Genomic DNA, 21,581 nt, shown 5'->3' on the forward strand with positions numbered 1-21,581 from the left:
TGTTTCGCTTTGTCTTGTGTCTGGAGACAGTGAATACTTTGCTACTTTGAACTGTGTGGCAGAGGAGTTTCCCCCTTAACTGAGGATTCTGGAAGAAGCTGTTCTGCTGGGAGCAGGAAATCTCTAAGGCCTCTGCTGGGGTTCCATATACCCTGTGGATATATCACACTGGCTGAAGTACCAAGTGACTTCTTCCACAAGTCACCAACAGAGCATGCAACCCTCAGTGTGGATGTCTCACGTGGCAGCCTGAGGAGATGTTTTATGGGAACAGTGACAGGAAGCACAAACCCTAAGTGCCTGAAGAGCACTTCTCCATAGGCCCTCACAATTTTTACCTGATTTATGAAGGGTGTTATTAAAACGTAAATTGTTGCAAAACACATGAAAGAAAGTGGTGTCTGAGAAATATACAAGCTATGTAGATTTTGAAGACACAACTCAACCAATGTTCCCAGAAGGCAGTAAGGAATTTGTGTAGCAGATCAAGTCTAATAGGTTGTCAGTGATGTACTCCTATGGCAATGAGGCAAGGGCAGGTGAGGCTGCCCACCTCAAGAATCCCCATATTTTATATGCGACACAATCACAGTTTCTGACTAGTGTTCATACATACCTATTTCAGCAGGAGTGCCTGGAGGTCCTGGGGAACCTTGGAAGCCAGGACTCCCAGGAACCCCAGGGTCACCCAGAGGGCCAGGATATCCCTTTGGGCCTGGCAAGCCAACACCTGGGAAGCCTTCTTCTCCGGGAAAACCCTTTGGGCCTAACGGACCAGGTTCACCAGGATCCCCTGGTTCACCTCGTACACCATCACCCTGCAAGGGAAGGAAACATACCTCAGCCTGCTTACAACGTATTAATCTATTTTAGCACTGAAATTTCATTTTTCACTTGCTCAGCAGCCTCACTAGCATTAAACAAGAATTCTGAACCAGAGGATATTTTGGCTTTCTTCGACCCAGTAATCACTGTAACAACCAGCAACAAGAGAGCCATAAGCATGAGCTTATGTTTTTAGATTATGCTACCTGATCTTCCAAAGAAAGATTTCTCATGCTTATCATGCTGGCAGCTTTGGTCAAGGTATCCTCCTAGAAAGTTATTGGCTGGAGATGATGGGAATTGTAGTCTGAGGTCCAGCGCCAAGGGCTTCTGGCGGTTCCCTCACTGCGAGAAGCGAAATAACAGGGAACCAGGCAGAGGGCCTTCTTGGTAGTGGTGCCCGCCTTGTGGAATGCCCTCCCATCGAATGTCAAAAAAATAAACAACTATATGACATTTAGAAGACACCTGAAGGCAAAGTGATGAAGACAGTAAATTGAAGGAGTTCATTTTATTAGAAAGATGATTTTGGACAGCTGTTACAAGGTGACACAATGAATTTCAGTTAGGAGGGATTTGAAGACGTCAGTTAACAATGAAAGATAAATTAGGTTTTATGTGTCTACATTTTTGTTTAGTTTTTTTGTTTTTAGTACTGTAATGTGTGTTTTTTATATGTTATATTTGTTATAAATGTGGAAAATCAATAAAAAAAGGGGGGAATAGAAGACATCTGAAGCCAGTCCTGTTTAGAGAAGTTTTTAATGGCTGATATTTTAATGTATTTTTAACCATCTGCTGGAAGCTGCCCAGAATGGCTGGGGAAAACCCAGCTAGATGGGTGGGGTAGAAATTATTATTATTATATTATTAGTCTGACACCATCAAGAGTGTTACAGGTTGCCCAACCTGTCAATTTGTATTTCTTCATACAGAAAGTATTGATCTGATTTGTAGAGATCTTTCCTATTCTGTTACGTACTGAGTTGAATAGGATCCAAACTGCAGCAGTCTGACTGGTCCTAGAACAATAGGATCCAAAAGGCAGCAGTCTGATTGGTCATAGAACAACAGGATTCAGAATGCAGCAGTCTGATTGGTCCTAGAACAATGCAGCAGTATGATTGGTTGGCAGGAACCACCCAATCATGCTCCAGATAGAAGTGAATACACAACCTGATTGGCTTACAGTAGAATTCCGGAATTAGCCAATCATGTGCAGCCCATTGTGTAAATAATGTATATAAAGCAGATACTTTGAGGGGACTTTCATCCATTCCTTCTCACCACTATGAGCTGAATAAAGAGCATGAAATCACTTTGCGACTCTGAGTATATTTCACTGGCAACGAAGGTGGGATCCCGCTGAGCTGACTGCCACACACAGCACCGCAGCACCGCCACCTGCCGCACCACTGCCTCGCACCATGTATCCAGGCTTCAGCTCTGGGACACAAGGAACTCAGAATGGCAACCGACAGCAGCTTCTCGCCGTTCAACCCAGCATCTGGAGACTGGGAAGCGTACGCCTCCCGTTTCACCTTCCTCCTAGAAGCCAAAGGGGTCACCGATGAAGAAGACGCCAAGAAGAGGGCAATATTCTTCAGTGTCTGCGGAGAGGAGATGTTTGAAATCGCCCGGGCTCTCCTTGTGCCTGAAGACGTTGCTACTGTTCCATACAAAACAATAATGGAACAGCTGAAGGGGCACTTTTCGCCACAGCCCTCAGTGGTGGCTTGTCGAAATGCCTTCTACGCAAAGCGGCAAGCCCCTGGGGAAACCATAACTGGGTTTGTGACCTCTCTCCGCCAAGCTGCCCGGTTCTGCAACTTCTCAGAGCTGGAGAACATGCTTCGTGACCGCCTCGTCGGTGGCCTGAAGGATGAGAAGCTGCAACGACGCCTCTACGCTAAGAAGGACCTAACGTTCCAGGTCACTCTGGAGGAGGCCCTGGCAACGGAAGCTGCCGAGAGGTCGACGCAAGAGGCACGGCCGAGCCAGCCGTCCCAACCGAGGGTCCACCACAAAGACCTCACCGACGACTCAGGATCTGACAAGGAGGAGGTGCACCGAGTACAGCAGCGCACTCAAGCAGCCCACATACCACAGCTGCCTCGACGAGAAGGAGGGAACTGCGCAAGCTGCGGGGAAAGTCACGAGAGGAGGACCTGCTGTTTCCGCAACGCAGAGTGCAGGCAGTGCAGAAAATTGGGACACATCGCCCGGGTGTGTCGAGCTCGGCCCACCCGACGCCAGGCATCAGATGACCAATCCAAGAGCCCCAGGTCCCGGGGCCCAACGCACCAAGGCAACTCGACGGAGCTCACGGACTTCCAGGTATACCAGTTGCCCCACCCCAACGTAGAGAAAATTTATGTAGAGGTACAGATAGAGGGGGCCCCATGCCGCATGGAGCTTGACACGGGTTCCACTCTATCCATAATCTCGGCAAGGACCTTAAGGAAACTGTGTCCTACTGGGGGTCCCAAACTCAGGCCGGCCCCATTCACCCTCCGGGACTTCCAGAAACGTAAGGTCCCCACAATGGGGGTGGGGACCTTCAGGGTGCAATACCGAGGGCGGACGCGGCAACTGGACTTGCTTGTGGTCAAGGGCCCCTACATTAGCTTACTGGGATTGGCATGGTTTGGACCACTGGGGCTAGCCGTCACCGGGGTGAACCACACAAGCTTACAAGTGGACGTGGACGCCATATGCAAGGAATTTCCGGGGGTTTTCGATGGGAAATTGGGACAGTATACGGGCCCCCCCATTGCTCTACAGCTTGACCCCGCAGTACGACCAGTCAGGCTCAAGGCCCGCCGGGTCCCGTTCGCTCTGAAACCCCGTATAGACGAGGAATTGGACCGACTCGTGGAGCAAGGAGTGCTGGAGCCGGTGCCTAATGCCCCCTGGGAAACCCCAATCGTCACACCCGTCAAGCCTAATGGTTCGGTCCGCATCTGCGCAGACTACAAATGTACCATAAACAAGGCCCTCACGGCCCATGCATACCCAGTGCCAGTGGTCAGCCATGTCCTTGCCACCCTGGCTGGGTCGAAAATTTTTGGCAACCTGGACTTGGCCCAAGCATATCAACAGCTGCCAGTAGATGAGGCCACAGCAGAGGCACAGACGATTGTGACGCACAGAGGAGCGTTCAGGGTAAAGCGGCTGCAATTCGGTGTCAGCGTGGCACCAGGCATATTCCAGAATCTAATGGACTCTCTCCTTAAAGGGATTCCTGGTGTCACCCCCTTCTTCAATGATGTGTTGATTGCCGGGCCCACACCAGAGGAGTTTGAGGACCGCCTCCGCACCGTTCTGCACCGTTTCCAGACGGCGGGTCTCAAGGTGAAGCGGGAAAAATGTCTACTAGGAGTGCCTCAGGTGGACTTTCTGGGATTTATGGTGGACGCAGAAGGGGTCCACCCAACTGGGGACAAGGTACGGGCCATTTGTGATGCCCCAGTGCCCAAGAACAAGACTGAACTTCAGGCCTTCTTGGGACTATTGAACTTTTACCATTCCTTCCTTCCCCACAAGGCGGCGGTAGCGGAGCCCCTACACAGACTCCTGGACAAGCGGGCCCCTTGGGTGTGGGGCCAGCGCCAGGAGGCCGTATTCCAGGCAGTCAAGGACTTGCTGGTCTCAAACTCGGTCTTGGCACACTTCGACGAGAGGCTGCCGGTGGTGCTAGCATGCGACGCCTCGCCCTATGGCATTGGCGCTGTCCTGGGACACCAACTCCCGGATGGAAGAGAGGTACCGGTGGCATACTTTTCCCAGACACTCAACGCAACCAAGCGGAACTACTCGCAAATCGACAAGGAGGGTCTGGCAATCGTGAAGGGAGTAAAAAAATTCCATGATTTCTTGTACGGGCGGCCCTTCACCGTGGTGACTGACCACAAGCTGTTGCTTGGCTTGTTTGCCCCCGAAAAGCAGACCCCCCAAGTGCTGTCTCCTCGCGTCCTCAGGTGGTCAATTTTCCTTGCCAGCTACCAGTATGCACTGATTCACCGCCCTGGGAAGGCGATGGGCCATGCAGATGCCCTCAGCAGGCTACCACTACCGGAAACAGGCCCTGACCCAGCACCTGCGCAAGAGGTTATGAGCCTGGAGCTGCTTCCTGACCGCCCCATTCAGGCACAAGAAGTTGCACACCATTCCAAGAAAGATAGGGTCATCTCCCGGGTCCTGGACTGGGTGTGGAGGGGATGGCCCAGCAGCAGCCCCGGGCCAGAATTCGCCGGCTACACAACCCGCAAACATGAACTGTCGGCCCACAAGGGGTGCCTGTTATGGGGAAGCAGGGTCGTTGTTCCCCAGCCCCTCCGCAAAAGGGTCCTCACAGCCCTACACGAGACACACCCAGGGGTAGTAAGAATGAAGGCCCTTGCCAGGAGTTATGTGTGGTGGCCGGGGATCGACGGAGAGATAGAGGCCTGGGTCAAACACTGCCAGGCCTGCCAAGAATCCCGCCCAGATCCCCCAAGGGCCCCAGTCCAGTCCTGGGAGTCCGCCCGAGCACCATGGTCACGCCTGCATGTGGACTTCGCTGGCTCCTTTCAGGGGAAAACATTCTTCATAGTGGTGGACTCCTACACCAAATGGCTGGAAGTCGCACTGGTACCATCCACTTCTACGTCCGCAGCCATCCGGGTACTACGCAGGCTGTTTGCAACCCACGGGCTCCCTGACACTCTCGTCTCAGACAACGGGACTGCATTTACGTCAGGAGAATTCCAAACCTTCACAGCGCAGAACGCCATCCGCCACATCCGTTCAGCGCCATTCCACCCTGCCACCAATGGCCAAGCAGAACGCATGGTGCGGACCACCAAGGACACCCTTCACCGCATGACGCAAGGGGATTGGGAGTACCGCCTTGCCACATTCCTTCTAGCACAGCACAGCACAGCACCCCCAGCTCAACGACTGGCCGGAGCCCCACTGAACTACTGATGGGTCGGCGCCTTGCAATCAGATTGGACCGCCTTCACCCTGATAGAGCTCAGGATGAGGTAGTGGTGGGGGAAGGCAGGAACCCCCGGACCTTCGAGGCCCAGGACCCAGTGTACGCAAAGAATCTTGGGGCAGGCCCTGCATGGGTACCCGCCACAGTCACCAGGGTCACTGGCCCCGTGTCGTACGAGGTGCTAACAGATGGGGGGCAATGCTGGCGCCGCCACTGCGACCAGATACGGCGACGATTCCCGGGAGAAAACCAGGAGGAGGAGGACAGGTCAGAGAACAGTGGGGCAGTGAGGCCCATAGAGCAGCAGGGGCAAGCAGGAGAGGCAGAATCAGTAAATACAAAGGGGACCCGTGAGGCCGAAAGGACACCGGAACCAGAACCACGACTGAGCGAGCCGGTTGCGCCAGACCAAACAGCCCTATCACAGCCAGCATCCTTGGAACACGAGCCAGAACCTGAACCCCGGACCAGGGAACACCCCAGGCCGCAACGCACACGTAGGCCGCCGGCGTACCTCGAGGACTATGAATGCGACCTCCCGGGCAGGACTGGAACTTAGAGGGGAGGGGTGTTATGTACTGAGTTGAATAGGATCCAAACTGCAGCAGTCTGATTGGTCCTAGAACAATAGGATCCAAAAGGCAGCAGTCTGATTGGTCCTAGAACAATAGGATTCAGAATGCAGCAGTCTGATTGGTCCTAGAACAATGCAGCAGTATGATTGGTTGGCAGGAACCACCCAATCATGCTCCAGATAGAAGTGAATCCACAACCTGATTGGCTTACAGTAGAATTCCGGAATTAGCCAATCATGTGCAGCCCATTGTGTAAATAATGTATATAAAGCAGATACTTTGAGGGGACTTTCATCCATTCCTCCTCACCACCATGAGCTGAATAAAGAGCATGAAATCACTTTGCGACTCTGAGTATATTTCATATTCTAATTAATTTAAGAGGGTTCTGGAAGCTTCTCTGTGTGACAGAAACAAGCAGAAAGTTCATGATGTTTGGGTTATTCCTTCAGAGAAGTTGAGTACAGCAGGTCTAAACTGGTTGTTATCTCTTCTTCAAGGTCATGCTGACTATAAAAGTAAGGCCAGTAAGTAAGGCCTGGGTTTTGGTTTCTCTTTCTATCTCTTTTCCTTCTGGTGTGGTGTTCTGTACATAGGCTGCTTAGTGTTAAGATTTAGACATATGTTATTGCAAGTTTAAGTGAAGTCTGAAGCAACTGGATTTCTTATGGACAGTGCCAATCCTGAATGTATTGGATTTGTGATCATTATGCTCATTTGCCTTCAGTAGCAGTAAAGCTCTGCTCGATGAAATATAATTTTCTCTGGTCTATTTTTGGGGAATCCTGAAACATGTTTATGTTTTCACTCTGCTAACTATACATTGGAGTTCTGCTCTGGAACAATATTGAGTAGAATTCCATGACACAACCCTGAGCCTAATTCTAATCGGCCAGGTACTTGACACACAACACCCCTCCACTCCTCATATTTACAGTCCTGGTTGACGGCCTGATGACATGCTGGCTGTGGGTGTATTTTTCTTTAACTCAGAACAAAGCATACAAAGCATATGAAAACTAAATCACGGTGAGAATATTAATTCATTATTTGGCATTATGCATGAGGAAATTAACAAGAGGTGGCTTTGAAACACAAAACTTGTCCTTGAACATATTTTTGCCCCACAGAGTTTAAAGCCACGAAGGGCCCTGCTGAATCAGACCCCAGTGCCATCTAGTTCAGCACCATGTTCTCAGATGGCTGTGTCAAACCCACATGCAGGGTGCGAGGGCAGGAGCACTCTCTCCAGTTGGGCTCCCCAGCAATTGGTATTTAGAGACCTCCCACTTCCACAGCTGCTACACAGCTATCATGACTAGCAGCCACTAATAGATGGAGAAAAACTAATCTATATCCTCCCCCCCCACATCTTACATAATTGTACACACCTCTATCATGTCCTTCCTTGTGTGCTTTTTTCCTAAATTAAAAAGCTCCACATGCCACCTTTCCTCATAGGGGAGTAGCTCAAGCCCCTTGATTATTTTGGTGCCCTTTTCTGAACATCTACTTTCCATCCCTACTATATCTTTTTTCAGATGCAGCAATCAGAAGTGTACACAGTATTCCAAGATTTGTGTAGCAGCATTATAATATTGGTAGTTTTATTTTCAATCCCTTTCCTAATGATCTCTAAAATGGAATCCAACTTTTTTGCAGCTGCTGCACACAAGGCTGACATTTTTACTGAGCTATCCCGTAGCACCCCAAAGTCTTGTTCCGGGTCAATTACCATCAGTTTAGGACTCATGAATGTGAAATTATTTTTGTGCCTCATTTTACTGTTGCTTCTGCTAAATAGCACTTGCCATTTTAATACCCACTTATCCCATCTGGAGACATTCTTTTGGCGCGCCACACAATCCTCTTTTTTTAATCACACTGAATAATTTGGTGCCACCAGCAAACCTGGCCATCTTACTGCTCATGCCTAACTCCAGATCATTTAGAAACAAGTTAAGGAGCAATGATCTTGTCAGGGTACTGCCATCGGAACAGGGCAGGGAAGCAGAGGGGCAGTTGGGTTATAGGGAACCTCTGAAAATCTTGTGAAGCAGTTCCTCTTCCTGTGGTGAGGAAAGCCACACCTCCAGTGGGAAAGAGGGGAAAGGACCAGAGGATGCTGCTGGGAGCCTCAGCACCGCTCGTGACCAAACTGGACAGGAGGGAAGCACGCCCCTTCCATCGCCCACCCTGCGCAGAGGTGCAAAATGCAAAGAAGGAAGAAAAAGGCTGGGGGTGATGAAGCTCTTATGTTGGGGGAGGTCCCGGAAACAACCTGAAATATACTCAGAGTCGCAAAGTGATTTCATGCTCTTTATTCAGCTCATAGTGGTGAGGAGGAATGAATGAATGTCCCCTCAAAGTATCTGCTTTATATACATTATTTACACAATGGGCTGCACATGATTGGCTAATTCCGGAATTCTACTGTAAGCCAATCAGGTTGTGGATTCACTTCTATCTGGAGCATGATTGGGTGGTTCCTGCCAACCAATCATACTGCTGCATTGTTCTAGGACCAATCAGACTGCTGCATTCTGAATCCTATTGTTCTAGGACCAATCAGACTGCTGCCTTTTGGATCGTATTGTTCTAGGACCAATCAGACTGCTGCAGTTTGGATCCTATTCAACTCAGTACATAACACAACCACTCCGGATTCTGCTAGCTATTGAGGCAGACATGAACTTGTGGCTCTATACTGTAAATAGTTTTGCATCAAAATAAAACCTGTAAAAGACAGGTCGGAGTCCTGACTGGTTACTCACAAGCAACCACCATTGCCATCTGACAGATCTCAATGCAGATTATGCCCGGGGGACTCCACTTTCCATATCCCTCCACTAGGAGAACTGCCCATTTTTCAGTGTTTGCTTCCTGTTCTTTAAACCTTTACTGGCTATCCCATGGCTTCTAAGTTTACTCAGGAGTCTTTAGTGAGGCACTGTATCTAAAGCTTTTTGAAAGTCCAAGTACACAATGTTTACTAGAATACCTCTATCAATATATCTGCTGACACTCTCAAAGGCTCCACAAGGTTAAATAAAAAAATTTGAAGAATATCTGAAGAAGTGTGCATGCACATGAAAGCTTATCCCCAGAACAAACTTAGTTGATCTCTAAGGTGCTACTGGACAATTTATTTATTTATTTTGACTGTGTCAGACCAACACGGCTACTTACCTGAATCTACAAGGTTAGTTAGGCCTTACAAGCAAAGTTGTGGAATTCTGTGCCAATAGAGGTCATGATGGCTAACATTATATTTGAGTCTCAAAAACAACACTGAATATAAGACAGTGTTATGAGTAGGTTATTGGTTAAGATAGTCAGGTACAATTGGCCTCCTGTTGGAAACAGGATATGCTTTGTTTATTTCATAAATTTTACACTGCTTGATTGAAGAAAAAACCTCAAAACAGATAAAACAATAAAACAATCCCTTAAAAAATTACAACTATAATTTAAAACATACAGAAAGTTAAAACTGCAGTAGAATAGACTAAAATTAAAGCTCATTAAACTTTCCAAACACCTGGGTAGGCCTGTCTAAAAAAATGCAGTGAAGGTGCCTGCCTAATATCAACAGGCAGGAAGTCCCAAGGTGTCGCTGCCGCAACACCGAACAATTGAGCTCTTACAGACTATTTGTGCACAGGACTGAATTTATGCTCTCATGAACAGCATACTGAGTCTGAAGCATATTAATGTTTAGTATAGGAAGTACCTACTGCTATGCCAAGGATATGAGAGAAACCACCGTGTTACACCAGCACTACAGAGATCTATTTTGACCATGTCTGAATAACAAATGGCCTTTAATGTGACCTATTAATATAGAGGAAACAGTGGCTCGTCAGATGTTGTTTATCCTTTATTTAAAACATTTCTTTAAAATTAAACAAATAAATATAACAATATACAGCAAGGTAAGAGGTAAGCTAAAACAAACCCGTAAAACTAAGGAGTAGAATAGGGAAAAATTTCAAAATACAACCTAAAATGCCTGGGCAAAGAGCATGGTGCCCAAAATATTGTAATGCCAGCACCAGGTATGTCTCTTTGGGGAGGGCATTCCAGAGTCACCACAGAAACGACATTTGCAATGGTTAGCGATGATGAATGAGGAGTGTTAGACCAGCAAACAGCTGCAAGGCTATGGACTCCCCATCCCTGAATTCAAAGAATTCTCTTTTTTGTCACATTGATAAGAAGAAGGTGAAGTGGTTACTTACCGGAAGCCCAGGTAGTCCTGGTAAACCATCTGTGCCGTCTCTTCCTGGCAAACCATCTTCTCCTTTATATCCAGGAATTCCTGGAATTCCTTGGTCTCCTTTAGCACCTAAATGAAACACAACTCGTATAGTAAATATACTGCTGCTAAATGTGGTACGTTTGCAGAAATAAAAATAAATTGAAATGCAGAGCTATGGCCATACCTCTTGTGGTAACATATCGCGAATCTCCTTTTGGCCCTTGTTGTCCAGGTGGCCCAGGTACACCAGGCAATCCCTAATAGTCAAGATTATGAGAATTAAGTTAGTCATATTAGTAACATACAAAAGTGTAAGGGTAAACCCGTTTCCTCTTGCAAGAAAAAGGAATAACCCTCTTGACAAGATGCAGAGAAAATAGGTTTCAGAGTGAAAGGATGAAGAGGCAACATCAATTTCCTGTGTCTGTATGTGTGTGAGAGAAGTAATTGCTCTGTTGCAGGCAGACTATGTCACATAAAGTTGGTTTATAGTATGATCATATTTATGCTTAAAAGGTGAGGGGAATTAGGCAGAGTATGGAAAAAAAATTCACAAGGCTACAAATAAGTTTAGCAATGGTTAACTTGGCCTAGGTTTAGGCCGAGTGTGTGTAAAAACGTAGAATACCCACACCTCTGTCCATACAAAAGCAAACAATATTCCGAAAACTGGCCTAAGCACTGAAAAAAGAATTCTCACACACAAACAAACACACACACCAAAAGTATCCTCAGTAATTAAAATAGATTAAAACAAAATAATTAAGAACTAATGCAAATTTCAAGAAAGGAGTGTTTCTGACTAAACATCAGAAATAACTTTCTGATGGTAAGGACCGTTTGACAGTGGAACCAACTACTTTGGAATGTGGTGTACTCTCCTTCCTTGGAGGCTGTTAAGCAGAGGCTGGATGGCCACCTGTCACAGATGCTTTAGTCATGCACAGCAGGAGCTTGGACTAGATGACCTTTGAGGCTCTTCCCAACTCTGTCATTCTGTCATTCCTTTCATGACTCATTAATATTGTACAAAGGGGATCATGATATGTGTGTGCAAGTGGACCCACGTGACAAGTTTGTGTTATGCTCCCAAAATGATGCTTGGACCCTTCCTAAATAAGTGAAATTGAGATTTTTTTTGTGGTACAGTGGCATATATACCTAATCAAAATAAATCTACATTTGTTTAAATAAATTGCATAGGAAACATAATTAATGATATGGAAAAAAGGTGTTACAACATAAATACCATACTTTTGAGCCAGCAAAGCCAGGCACTCCATGTGGGCCTTGATCACCAGGGTCTCCTTTTCTCCCCACTGGCCCTATTGGACCTGGAAATCCTGGTGGACCGGGTTGCCCAGCAGGGCCTCTTTTTCGTTCGGTACTTTCAGCACATTTACAATCTCCTGGCTCTCCTGCAAAACAATATTCAGAGAAGGAGACCTAAGAATTGCCCTCTTGAAAGCATATTGTAGAAGCTAAGAGTGAGCAGCAGGGGTTAAAGTGCTCAAGCTTGGCTTCTTTGCCCTTTGGTGCCTCAGGGACCAGAGGGCTTCGTCAGTGTCTGGATTTACTATAATTTAAGGTTATTTTTTACCTTCTTTTTTGAAAAAAATGTGGTAATTTCTATCATGGGAACTTTGGTATAAATAAGTCTGCACTTCCTTATGTTTTATCATTGCCTCAATAAATCACATTGCTGTATCCTATACTTCTTTATTGACAATGGTGACAACTTATAATTAAAAGCAAAAGCATTTCATTTCTTTTTTCTGTAACTTGTTTGCTTATACTAACATTCAATAAAAACAATGAAAAAAGAAGTCACTCTTGTTCTTGTAAATTACAAAAAATCTCTAAGATAATGTTTCCCTGTAAAAGAGGCAGAATTTACAGTGTATCCACCTTGATACATGCAAACCACTTCTCCAAGCACTGCAGTGATTACCCAGGAGTGGTTTTGCCTTCATTTGGTAACAGATCACTGGAAGCTTATTACAAAATGATATACGAGTTTGTTTTCTTCAATTATGGTTGTTGTTGTTGTTAAATAAGAACAACAACAAGCCAATAATCCTCACTCCCACAACACATTTAAAAAGGCATTGGATGTCATCAGTCAAAGGCCTGGTTGAAGAGGAAAGTTTTTGCCTGATGGCCGGGGAGAGTATTCCACAAGCAGGGAGCAACTGCAGAAAAGGTCCATTGCCACCCTCTGGGCCTCTAGCTTAAGCTTATTTGCGAATGTATAACTAAATAGGTAAAGGTAAAGGGACCCCTGACCACTAGGTCCAGTCGTGGATGACTCTGGGGTTGCGGCGCTCATCTCGCTTTATCGGCCAAGGGAGCCGGCGTACAGCTTCCGGGTCATGTGGCCAGCATGACTAAGCTGCTTCTGGAGAACCAGAGCAATGCACAGAAACACTGTTTACCTTCCCGCCAGAGCAGTACCTATTTATCTACTTGCACTTTGACGTGCTTTCAAACTGCTAGGTTGGCAGGAGCAGGGACTGAGCAAGGGGATTCAATACTTTGAATCAAATCAGCTCTCAAGAGAAATGCCCCACATCCTTGAATGCTGTTAGATTGCAGAGTCTAAAAATTCAGCTCAGCTCTCTCTGTCTCCCTCTCAGGCCTCTATTGTTTTTCATTCACAAGCAGCTTACCCCTTCCTTTGATTAGTGGGGTGGTGGTGGAATAGGAAATATTTCTCTTTTCCTTTTTCCAGCCTTCTTGGGCCATTTTACCCATAGTTCCCCTAATAAAATATGTTCCTGCTAAGGTTGCCACCAACTATTAAGGGAATTATAACTGTCTTTCTGGCTCCATTAACTTCCTCCTGTCCAAACTCCTAATCCTACAACACTAATCTCCCTTCTTGAAGAAGTCTAGCTCTCCTGACTGTCTTTAAAATATAACAACAGATAATCAGAACATAGCAGAGTTGTTCTGTATCAAAAAGCATCTTCTAACAATTGGTACCTGTAAAGGGAATTGGGGGTTGCTTGTGCGTAAGGTGGCTGCTGCTCAAGGCAACGTTGTCTGGCTAAACCTTTCCCTGGCTGGACAGCCCTTTCTCCGTGGCTGTGTCAGTCACTGGCAGAATCCGTCAGTGGGCGTTTCCTGAACTTCTTCCAACATAAAAGCTCTTTGACGCCAAGTCTCCGCCTAGCCTCCCTGCGCGGAAGTCTTCTGCGCAGAGTGGGCGTGGCCAGCGGAGGTCCTGGGCTCTCCCCGCTGGTCTCTGTGGAAGAGTCTTGGAGCCATCTCTCCGAAGTCCTTCCCTGCTCCCCTTTCTTCCTGGTGTCACGCCAATTTCCTTCCCCAAAGGAAGTGTTCTCTCTCTCCCTGCTGGTCCCTTCTCCTGCATCGTTGGGGAGCCTTACCTCCACTCTTGGCTCCGATGGCAGTTCCCTGACATCCACCTCCCCCCCAGGATCCCCCTCACCTCCGTCCCGTTCCTTTGGCCTAAATTCCTCCCTTTCCTCTGACGGTGATGCGGGGAATCCCCGGAAGGAGCTATCCCCATCCTCTGAAGATTCAAACATTGCTCTCCACCTGCTGCTATCTCTTCGCACAGGGTAATCTTCCCAGTCCGATTCCTCTCCCTCGGATACCTCTCCTCCCTCCTCTCCGGAGGCCGGAAACCCCATAAAATCTTCTTCCTCATCTGTGGTGCCAAATTGCTCCTCCCAGAACCTCGCTGTTGGTTTGGGCTTCCTTGGGAACCTGCTGTGAAACTCCCCCCGGAGATACTCATCCCTGATGGTTTCCGCAGGAACCCACGTGTTTTCTGACTCGGGTTTCCCCTCCCAAGCCACCAAATACTCCACCTGTCCCCCTTGCCATCTTGAATCGAGTATTTCCGTGGCTTGACTACTAAGTTCCCTCTCCTCTACGTGTGGGTGTGTGGGGACCTCTCTCTCTCACCCTGGAAATTCCAGTCCCTCCCTATATGGTGAGAGTAAAGACCTATGGAACACCGGGTGTAGTTTCATGCTGGTCGGCAACTTGAGCCTAAAGGCCACTGGATTAACCTGCTGTGTCACCTCGAAAGGTCCCAGCCGCCTTGGCCGCAACTTCTTGCAACCTCCCTTGAACGGTAACCCTTGGGTTGACAACCACACCCAGTCCCCAACCTGTATGGTTTCCCCTTCCCTACGGTGCTTGTCTGCCTGCCTCTTGTACACTTCCTTGGCCCGTTCCAAGTTCATCTTAAGTTGTTGGTGTAAGGCCTCCATTTCTTCCACAAACTGCTCCGCTGCCGGTACACTCCACCTCTCCTCCCCTTCCCCTGGGAAGGCCCTGGGGTGACACCCATAATTGGCCATGAACGGGCTCATTCCCGTGGACACATGTTCCGCGTTATTGTACGCAAATTCGGCCAGCGCTAGTTTCTCCACCCAATCGTTCTGCCTCTCGCTGACATAGCAGCGTAGGTATTGTTGGAGTATACTGTTCGCTCTTTCCGCTTGCCCGTTGGTCTCCGGGTGTCTGGCCGTCGAGAAGCTCACCTCGACTTGGAGCAAGCTCATGAGCTTCCTCCAGAACCTGGAAGTAAATTGCTTCCCTCGGTCGGACAAAACCCTCAAGGGGGCGCCATGCAGCCTGAAGATGTGATCCACAAACAGCCTGGCAGTTTCCTCTGCCGTCACCGCATGCGAGCAAGTGATAAAATGGCACATTTTTGTTAACAGGTCAACAACCACCATGACGGCTGTTTTGCCCCTTGACTTGGGCAAATCGGTCATAAAATCTATGGATACTACCTCCCATGGTCTTCCCGGTGTGGGTAAGGGTTCCAGTAACCCCGCGGGCGCCGCCCTCTCCCCCTTCGCTCGCTGGCAGCAGTCGCACCCTCGTACGTACTCCCGTACATCTTCCCTCACTTTTGGCCACCAGAACTGCCTGGTGACAAGCAACATGGTTTTGTGTTGACCGAAATGCCCCGCCGTCGGGTTATCATGGAGTTGTTTGAGTACCCTTCTCCTCAAGTCATCCCCTGGTACGTACAGTGCTCCCCTGTAATACAGTACCCCTTCTTTCTCCGCAAAACCCCCATGGTTTTCCCCCGTGCCCCTGAGTTCCCTGATTTTGGTTTGGGCGAACTCATCGTCCCTCATCAGCCCGGCTAGTTCTCGTCTCCCTACTAATACTCCCCCACACACCCATCGGTCCTTGGGGATCACATGTCGGGCTTCTGGTGGTCCTTCTCCTTCCATGTACTCCGGCTTCCGGGAGAGGGCGTCTGCTCTGACGTTTTCCTCTCCCGGCACATACCGAATCTCGAAGAAAAACTTGGAGAACTCCTGAGCCCATCGCACCTGTCGCTGGTTGAGTACTCGTGCAGTCCTCCAGTATTCCAGGTTCTTATGGTCCGTGCACACCTGGATCTTGTGCTGCGCCCCTATTAACAAATGTCTCCAGCGTCGAAAGGCTTCATAAATTGCAAGCAGTTCCTGGTCATACACCGTGTAGTTTTGCTCCGACTTGCTCAGCTTCCTCGAGAAGAACGCGCACGGCCTCCAGCTGGACTGGTCTCCCGGCTGGAGCAGCACCGCCCCTATGGCTCGGTCTGACGCGTCTGTCTCCAGCCTCATTGGCTTCTGCAGATCCACGTGCAAGAGCTGCTCTTCCGAAGCGAACACCCTCGTTAGCCTTTCAAAAGATTTCTGTGCCTCTTCTGTCCAGACGAACTTCTTTTTGCTACTGAGACAATCTGTGATGGGTGCGGTTAAGTGGGCGAAGTTCTTGATGAACTTCCGATAGAAGTTCCCAAACCCCAGGAACCTCTGCACATCCTTCCGGGTCTTGGGGGTCTTCCATTCCAGCACCGCCTGCACCTTGCCTGGGTCCCTAGCTAGGCCCTTGTCCGACCACCTGTATCCCAGGAACTCGACCTCTCGGGCGTGGAATTGGCACTTCTCCAGTTTGACCCACAACTGGTGTTCCTGTAGCCTCTTTAGCACTTCGCGGACGTCTCTGACATGCTGCTCCTCGTTGTCCGAATAGATTAACACGTCATCTAAAAAGGCCACGCAATTCTTGTACAGCAGGGATCCCAACACGTGGTGCATGAAAGATTGAAAACAGGCGGAGCCTGATTGTAATCCAAAAGGCATAACGAGGTACTCAAAGGCCCCCAGAGGGGTGAACATGGTGGTTTTCCATTCATCCCCCTCCCTCATCCTAATCAAATTGTACGCTCCCCGAAGGTCCAGCGTGGTAAAAATTTTCCCCTTCCTCACCCTGGTTAAAATATCGTCAATCCTGGGCATTGGGAAGGTCACGGGTTCTGATACAAGGTTCAATGCCCTGAAATCTACGACCAATCTGGGCTGTTTAGTGTCCTTTTTGTCCACAAAGAACACCGGACTGCCTCCCACCGCCCTTGATTCTCTTATGAAACCTCTTTTCAGGTTCTTGTCAATAAACTCCCGCAACTCCTGCATCTCCCTGTCCAACATGGCATACAGTTTACCCACTGGTAGCTGAGCTCCTGGGAGTAGGTTGATTTGACAGTCGAAGGGCCTATGGGGGGGTAGTTTATCCGCTTCCTTCTCGTTGAAGACATCCTGCAGGTCAGCGTATGGTGACGGTACCTTCCCCTTTTCCCCCACTGCCATCCCTGCCACCCTGGCTACGGCCATCCTCGGGGCTTCCCCCCCGTGACAGTGTTCCAAGCAGTGAGCTGACCCAAAAGCAACTGTCCGCTGGTGCCATGCCACTACTGGATCATGTAGTGCCAGTCAGCTCATTCCCAGTATGATTGGTGGTCCTGCCAGTGTGGCTACGTGAAAGGCAATGGTTTCTGTGTGTCTGGAGACCCTCATTCTCATGGGGGGAGTCTGGTGTGTCACTTCCCCTCCCAGGAGTTCTCTGCCATCAATGGTCGTTACTTGTAAGGGACACTCTAGAGGCAGGAGGTGTAGCTGGTGCTCCAGCGCGAAATCCTTGCTGAAAAAATTGCAGGAACTGCCTGAATCCAGCAGTGTCTTAACCTTGATTGGGTGCCCATTAGGGAGTTCTAGCACCACCTCTATGGCTATGGCTGCTTGGGGGGGGGTCTGGCCTGGGCACTTTTACTGGTTGCTGGCCTGGCTGCTGTGCCCGCTGATTGGCAGCCAAGCGTTGACTTTTCCCTGCTCCTTATCTCCCCCCTCCTCACAGCCAGCAGCCCCCACCATTCCTTGCCATGCCTTCCTTTGAGGGCAGACCCTGGCAAAATGTCCTGGCTGTTGGCAGAGGAAACACTTCTTGACTATTTTCCCCTCCTTTCCCTCCTTCTTTCGAACTTCGCTGGAGTTTGAAACCCCGCGCGCATGCGCGCCCCCAATCTCCATTGGTTCCACTGGCTGGGAAGATTGCTCCGGTATTTCAGGAATGCGGTAGTCATGCCAACGCTCTCCTCTCCCCTCCCGCTTCTCTAGAGCGCGCGCTTCTTGGCGTACTCCTATCGCAAGCACAGCCTTAGTCAGCTGATCCATCAATTGAGGACGGGGCGCGCGGGAAAGTTCGTCCTTCACTGAGGGGGATAAGCCTTCCTCAAAAAGCATTTGCACTGGTTCCGAGCCCAGTTCCCACCCAAGTCTATGGATAAGCATCGCAAAACGCGACCAGTACTCTCTAACTGACTGGCCCCCTTGCTTGCACGCCATCAGTTCCCTGCGAGTCACACTCTGCTCCACTTGACTTGAGAACATGGCATCCATAGCGCCAAAAAATTTCCTAAGGTCCTTTAGGGCAGCATTCTGCGTTGCCATTAATGGCCGGATCCATTCCCTGGCAGCGTCCTGAAGATGGCCGATAACATAAGCGACCCTCTCCCCATCGTCAGCAAAGTCATCATACTGCAGTTCCAGCGCGTACTGTACCTCCGTCCTGAATGCATTGTAATCTCTGGGGTTTCCCCCAAACTTGTGCACCAGTCCCGGTACCTAGGAAGTGCGATGGGGGTGGGCTTCCCCTGGGCATCCTGAGTCCGCCTTTCATCTAGCCGCGCCGCTAACAGAGCCACCTGCTGTTCCAAATCTCGGTTTCTCTCCTCCAGATTTGGCGCTGCTGCTGCTCCCTCTCCAGCGCCTGCTCCTCCGGTTTGACTCATGATGCTGCCTGTCCTGTCGTTGTGCACAAGCAACGTGAAGGACTGACGGATTGCTGTAAAGGGAATTGGGGGTTGCTCGTGCGTAAGGTGGCTGCTGCTCAAGGCAACGTTCTCTGGCTAAACCTTTCCCTGGCTGGACAGCCCTTTCTCCGTGGCTGTGTCAGTCACTGGCAGAATCCGTCAGTGGGCGTTTCCTGAACTTCTTCCAACATAAAAGCTCTTTGATGCCAAGTCTCCGCCTAGCCTCCCTGCGCGGAAGTCTTCTGCGCAGAGTGGGCGTGGCCAGCGGAGGTCCTGGGCTCTCCCCGCTGGTCTCTGTGGAAGAGTCTTGGAGCCATCTCTCCGAAGTCCTTCCCTGCTCCCCTTTCTTCCTGGTGTCACGCCGATTTCCTTCCCCAAAGGAAGTGTTCTCTCTCTCCCTGCTGGTCCCTTCTCCTGCATCGTTGGGGAGCCTTACCTCCACTCTTGGGTCCGATGGCAGTTCCCTGACAGTACCTATTGAAACAAATCCTAGGCTATTCACACATCTTTGTCAAGTCTGTAAGGCAAATTCACAATAACAACCCCATTTACAGGAATTTCATAGCAAAACCTTTAATGTTTATTCAGAATTATCCGATTCAATTTATGGGTGCATAAGGATAACAACTTTGACCTGCTATTTGCACATTCTGACCAGATTCAGAACATGTTAACTTTGAAAACTTGTATCTGGAATCCCATGGCAAGTTGAATAGATCTCTGTTTGTATGTTGGGGGGGAGAACTATTTTGGGGAGATGACAAGAAGTGAAGAAACATCTCTCCTCTTCTTCTTTTTCTTCTTTTACTACTAATACTACTATTGAATTGGTTCAAATCTTTGTCCCACACAGGTAAATACTATTCAGGCTGCAAAAAAGTTTGTCTCCTGAAAATAAGGGAATCTTGAGATGGGATTGAGATTTCAGGGGTTTCTGGGTCCTGAATTATGAATTATTTCAGCATTACCCTTTACTTATTGTTAAAATTTATACCTCCCCCAATAAGGTCACATGGCAAATTACAAGCGGCATAAACAATTGGCATAAATACAGTCATTAGTCACAAACAGAGGAAGGTCTTCAACACAGCACTAAGCAGATTACTCCATCAGTGCAAGCATTTCTGCTGGCCTGATGGAACAACCTGCCCTCTCCTCCTCTTATGTGCTGTTCTGGGAGTTCTGTTGACCCCCAACCCCCAAGAAGAGTAGGGGGAAACCCCACTGGGCAGGGTTTGTTAACCGAATCTGACTATAAATAATCAACCCCCCTAAATAGTAATTCCAACGGCCTCACTCACAGTATTTCTCACATCTGAAAAACAGACGACAGTCGGTGCTGGAACCTGGAAGTAGATCCTGGAAATGGGGAGCACCCTGGAGATTCCTGGTCTGCGAGGAGACCCTTCCAAGAGCCCAAAGAGGAAATCCTCTTCAAGCTCTGGGAAGGGTCTCCTCGTGAGCAGAAGACCTCCCTGCTTAGCAGTTGATGTGTGAGGTAGCGCAGAAGCCACCGCTTTCTCACACGTCAGCTGTGCAAGCTACACTGTACCTCTGGCTTGAGCGGCTTCCTTGATAAGCTCTGCTGACATGCTGGGAAGAGGCTTCCCGATGTGGCTCAATGGAGCAGCAAAGCTGATTCAGGCGACTCCCCACGTTAGACATGTCCCTTCGGCTTCTGCGCAAGAGTCAGAAGAGCAGTCCAGCTCTGTGGACCAGCATAGCTGATGTGTAGGGAAGAAGGGTTTTTTAAAGAAAGGTTTTAAATGAGGAAGGCTGAGACAGGGATAGTACAAGACTCCTAATCAAGGAGAAAAGTTGTCTGGTCTCAGGATATTGTGCAAATTAAGCCTCTCCCTTTCACGACAATCCATAGCAGACAACACATGAAAGCACCAGTCCACGTGTGCCTTACCTTTCAACCCCTTTTGCCCTCGTGGTCCTGGGTAACCTTGGTTTCCTGGAGGACCAGGAAACCCTGGAAGACCCTTCACTGCAACAGAAGTATCTGTAGAATGGGATCATTTATTTATTAGATTTTGCAAATGTAACAAGAAGGGAAATAAAGCAACATCATTAGGTCATTTTAACAATAAACATAATCAATTAGTCCTGAATTAAATATGCAGTACGGGTCAATATAAGCAGTCCATATAATAGGTATCCAAACTAGATTGACTATTATAATATGTAGAAAGGGCGGTGAGATCACCAGACCACTGAGTAGTAGATGGTGAGTATTTACTCTCCCAGTTTCAAAGTCTCTTTGCAAACACGGGGCTTTGAGGAATCCACTTTTGTCCATTTGTTAAGTCTCCAAATCATATGAATATAATTTAGAAGTGTGTGGGCATCCACAGAAAGAAAAACACACAAAACACTCCCATATCATCATTATTATTATTTATTAATTTATATATCACCTCAAAGAAGCATTATCAGCATTGCATCACCAGCATCTATCTGAAATGGCCTTCCTTTAAAGGCACTGTGGAGTTCAATATGTCTGGAATATCCATTTTTGTTTATTCAATCTCAATTTTAAATCTCAAGAAAAATTATGGGGGGGGGGATATTGTCCCCGCATGCATAAGTGACATAGAGTGGGGAGCATCCCACTTTAAGAGGGAGGGCATGTGTGGAGGAGTGAGAGAGGGACACCCAGGACCTCTGCCCAGTCTGTCCTGAGCCTGTTTGCCTGCCTGCCTGCCTGCCTGAGGTGATTTGCCACCCAGGAATTGCTTACAACGAGTCCCTTTACCGTGCAGTTGGCGTTCATCTTTCTGACGGCGAAAATGTTTAGTTGGCCGA

General features: G+C 48.5%; 1 protein-coding gene across 2 annotated transcripts in view; it reads right to left on the reverse strand.

Moving 5' to 3' along the window:
* The window catches only part of COL4A2 (collagen type IV alpha 2 chain), a 196,129-nt gene that overhangs the window by 50,399 nt on the left and 124,149 nt on the right, over window positions 1-21,581 (reverse strand). For both annotated transcript variants that reach the window (XR_014546319.1, XM_083606368.1), the window contains exons 21-25: window positions 20,686-20,778; window positions 11,897-12,060; window positions 10,827-10,899; window positions 10,623-10,729; window positions 617-818 (exon numbers count right to left, since the gene is read on the reverse strand). Coding sequence is in view for 1 of the 2 variants with exons in the window: in XM_083606368.1 (XP_083462494.1) it covers window positions 617-818; window positions 10,623-10,729; window positions 10,827-10,899; window positions 11,897-12,060; window positions 20,686-20,778 (639 nt within the window). In the remaining variant the exon portion in view is untranslated. The remainder of the gene's footprint in view (window positions 1-616; window positions 819-10,622; window positions 10,730-10,826; window positions 10,900-11,896; window positions 12,061-20,685; window positions 20,779-21,581) is intronic.

The sequence above is a fragment of the Podarcis filfolensis genome (genome assembly GCF_964270895.1).
Source record: "Podarcis filfolensis genome assembly, chromosome: 3".
Classification (NCBI taxonomy): Eukaryota; Metazoa; Chordata; class Lepidosauria; order Squamata; family Lacertidae; genus Podarcis; species Podarcis filfolensis.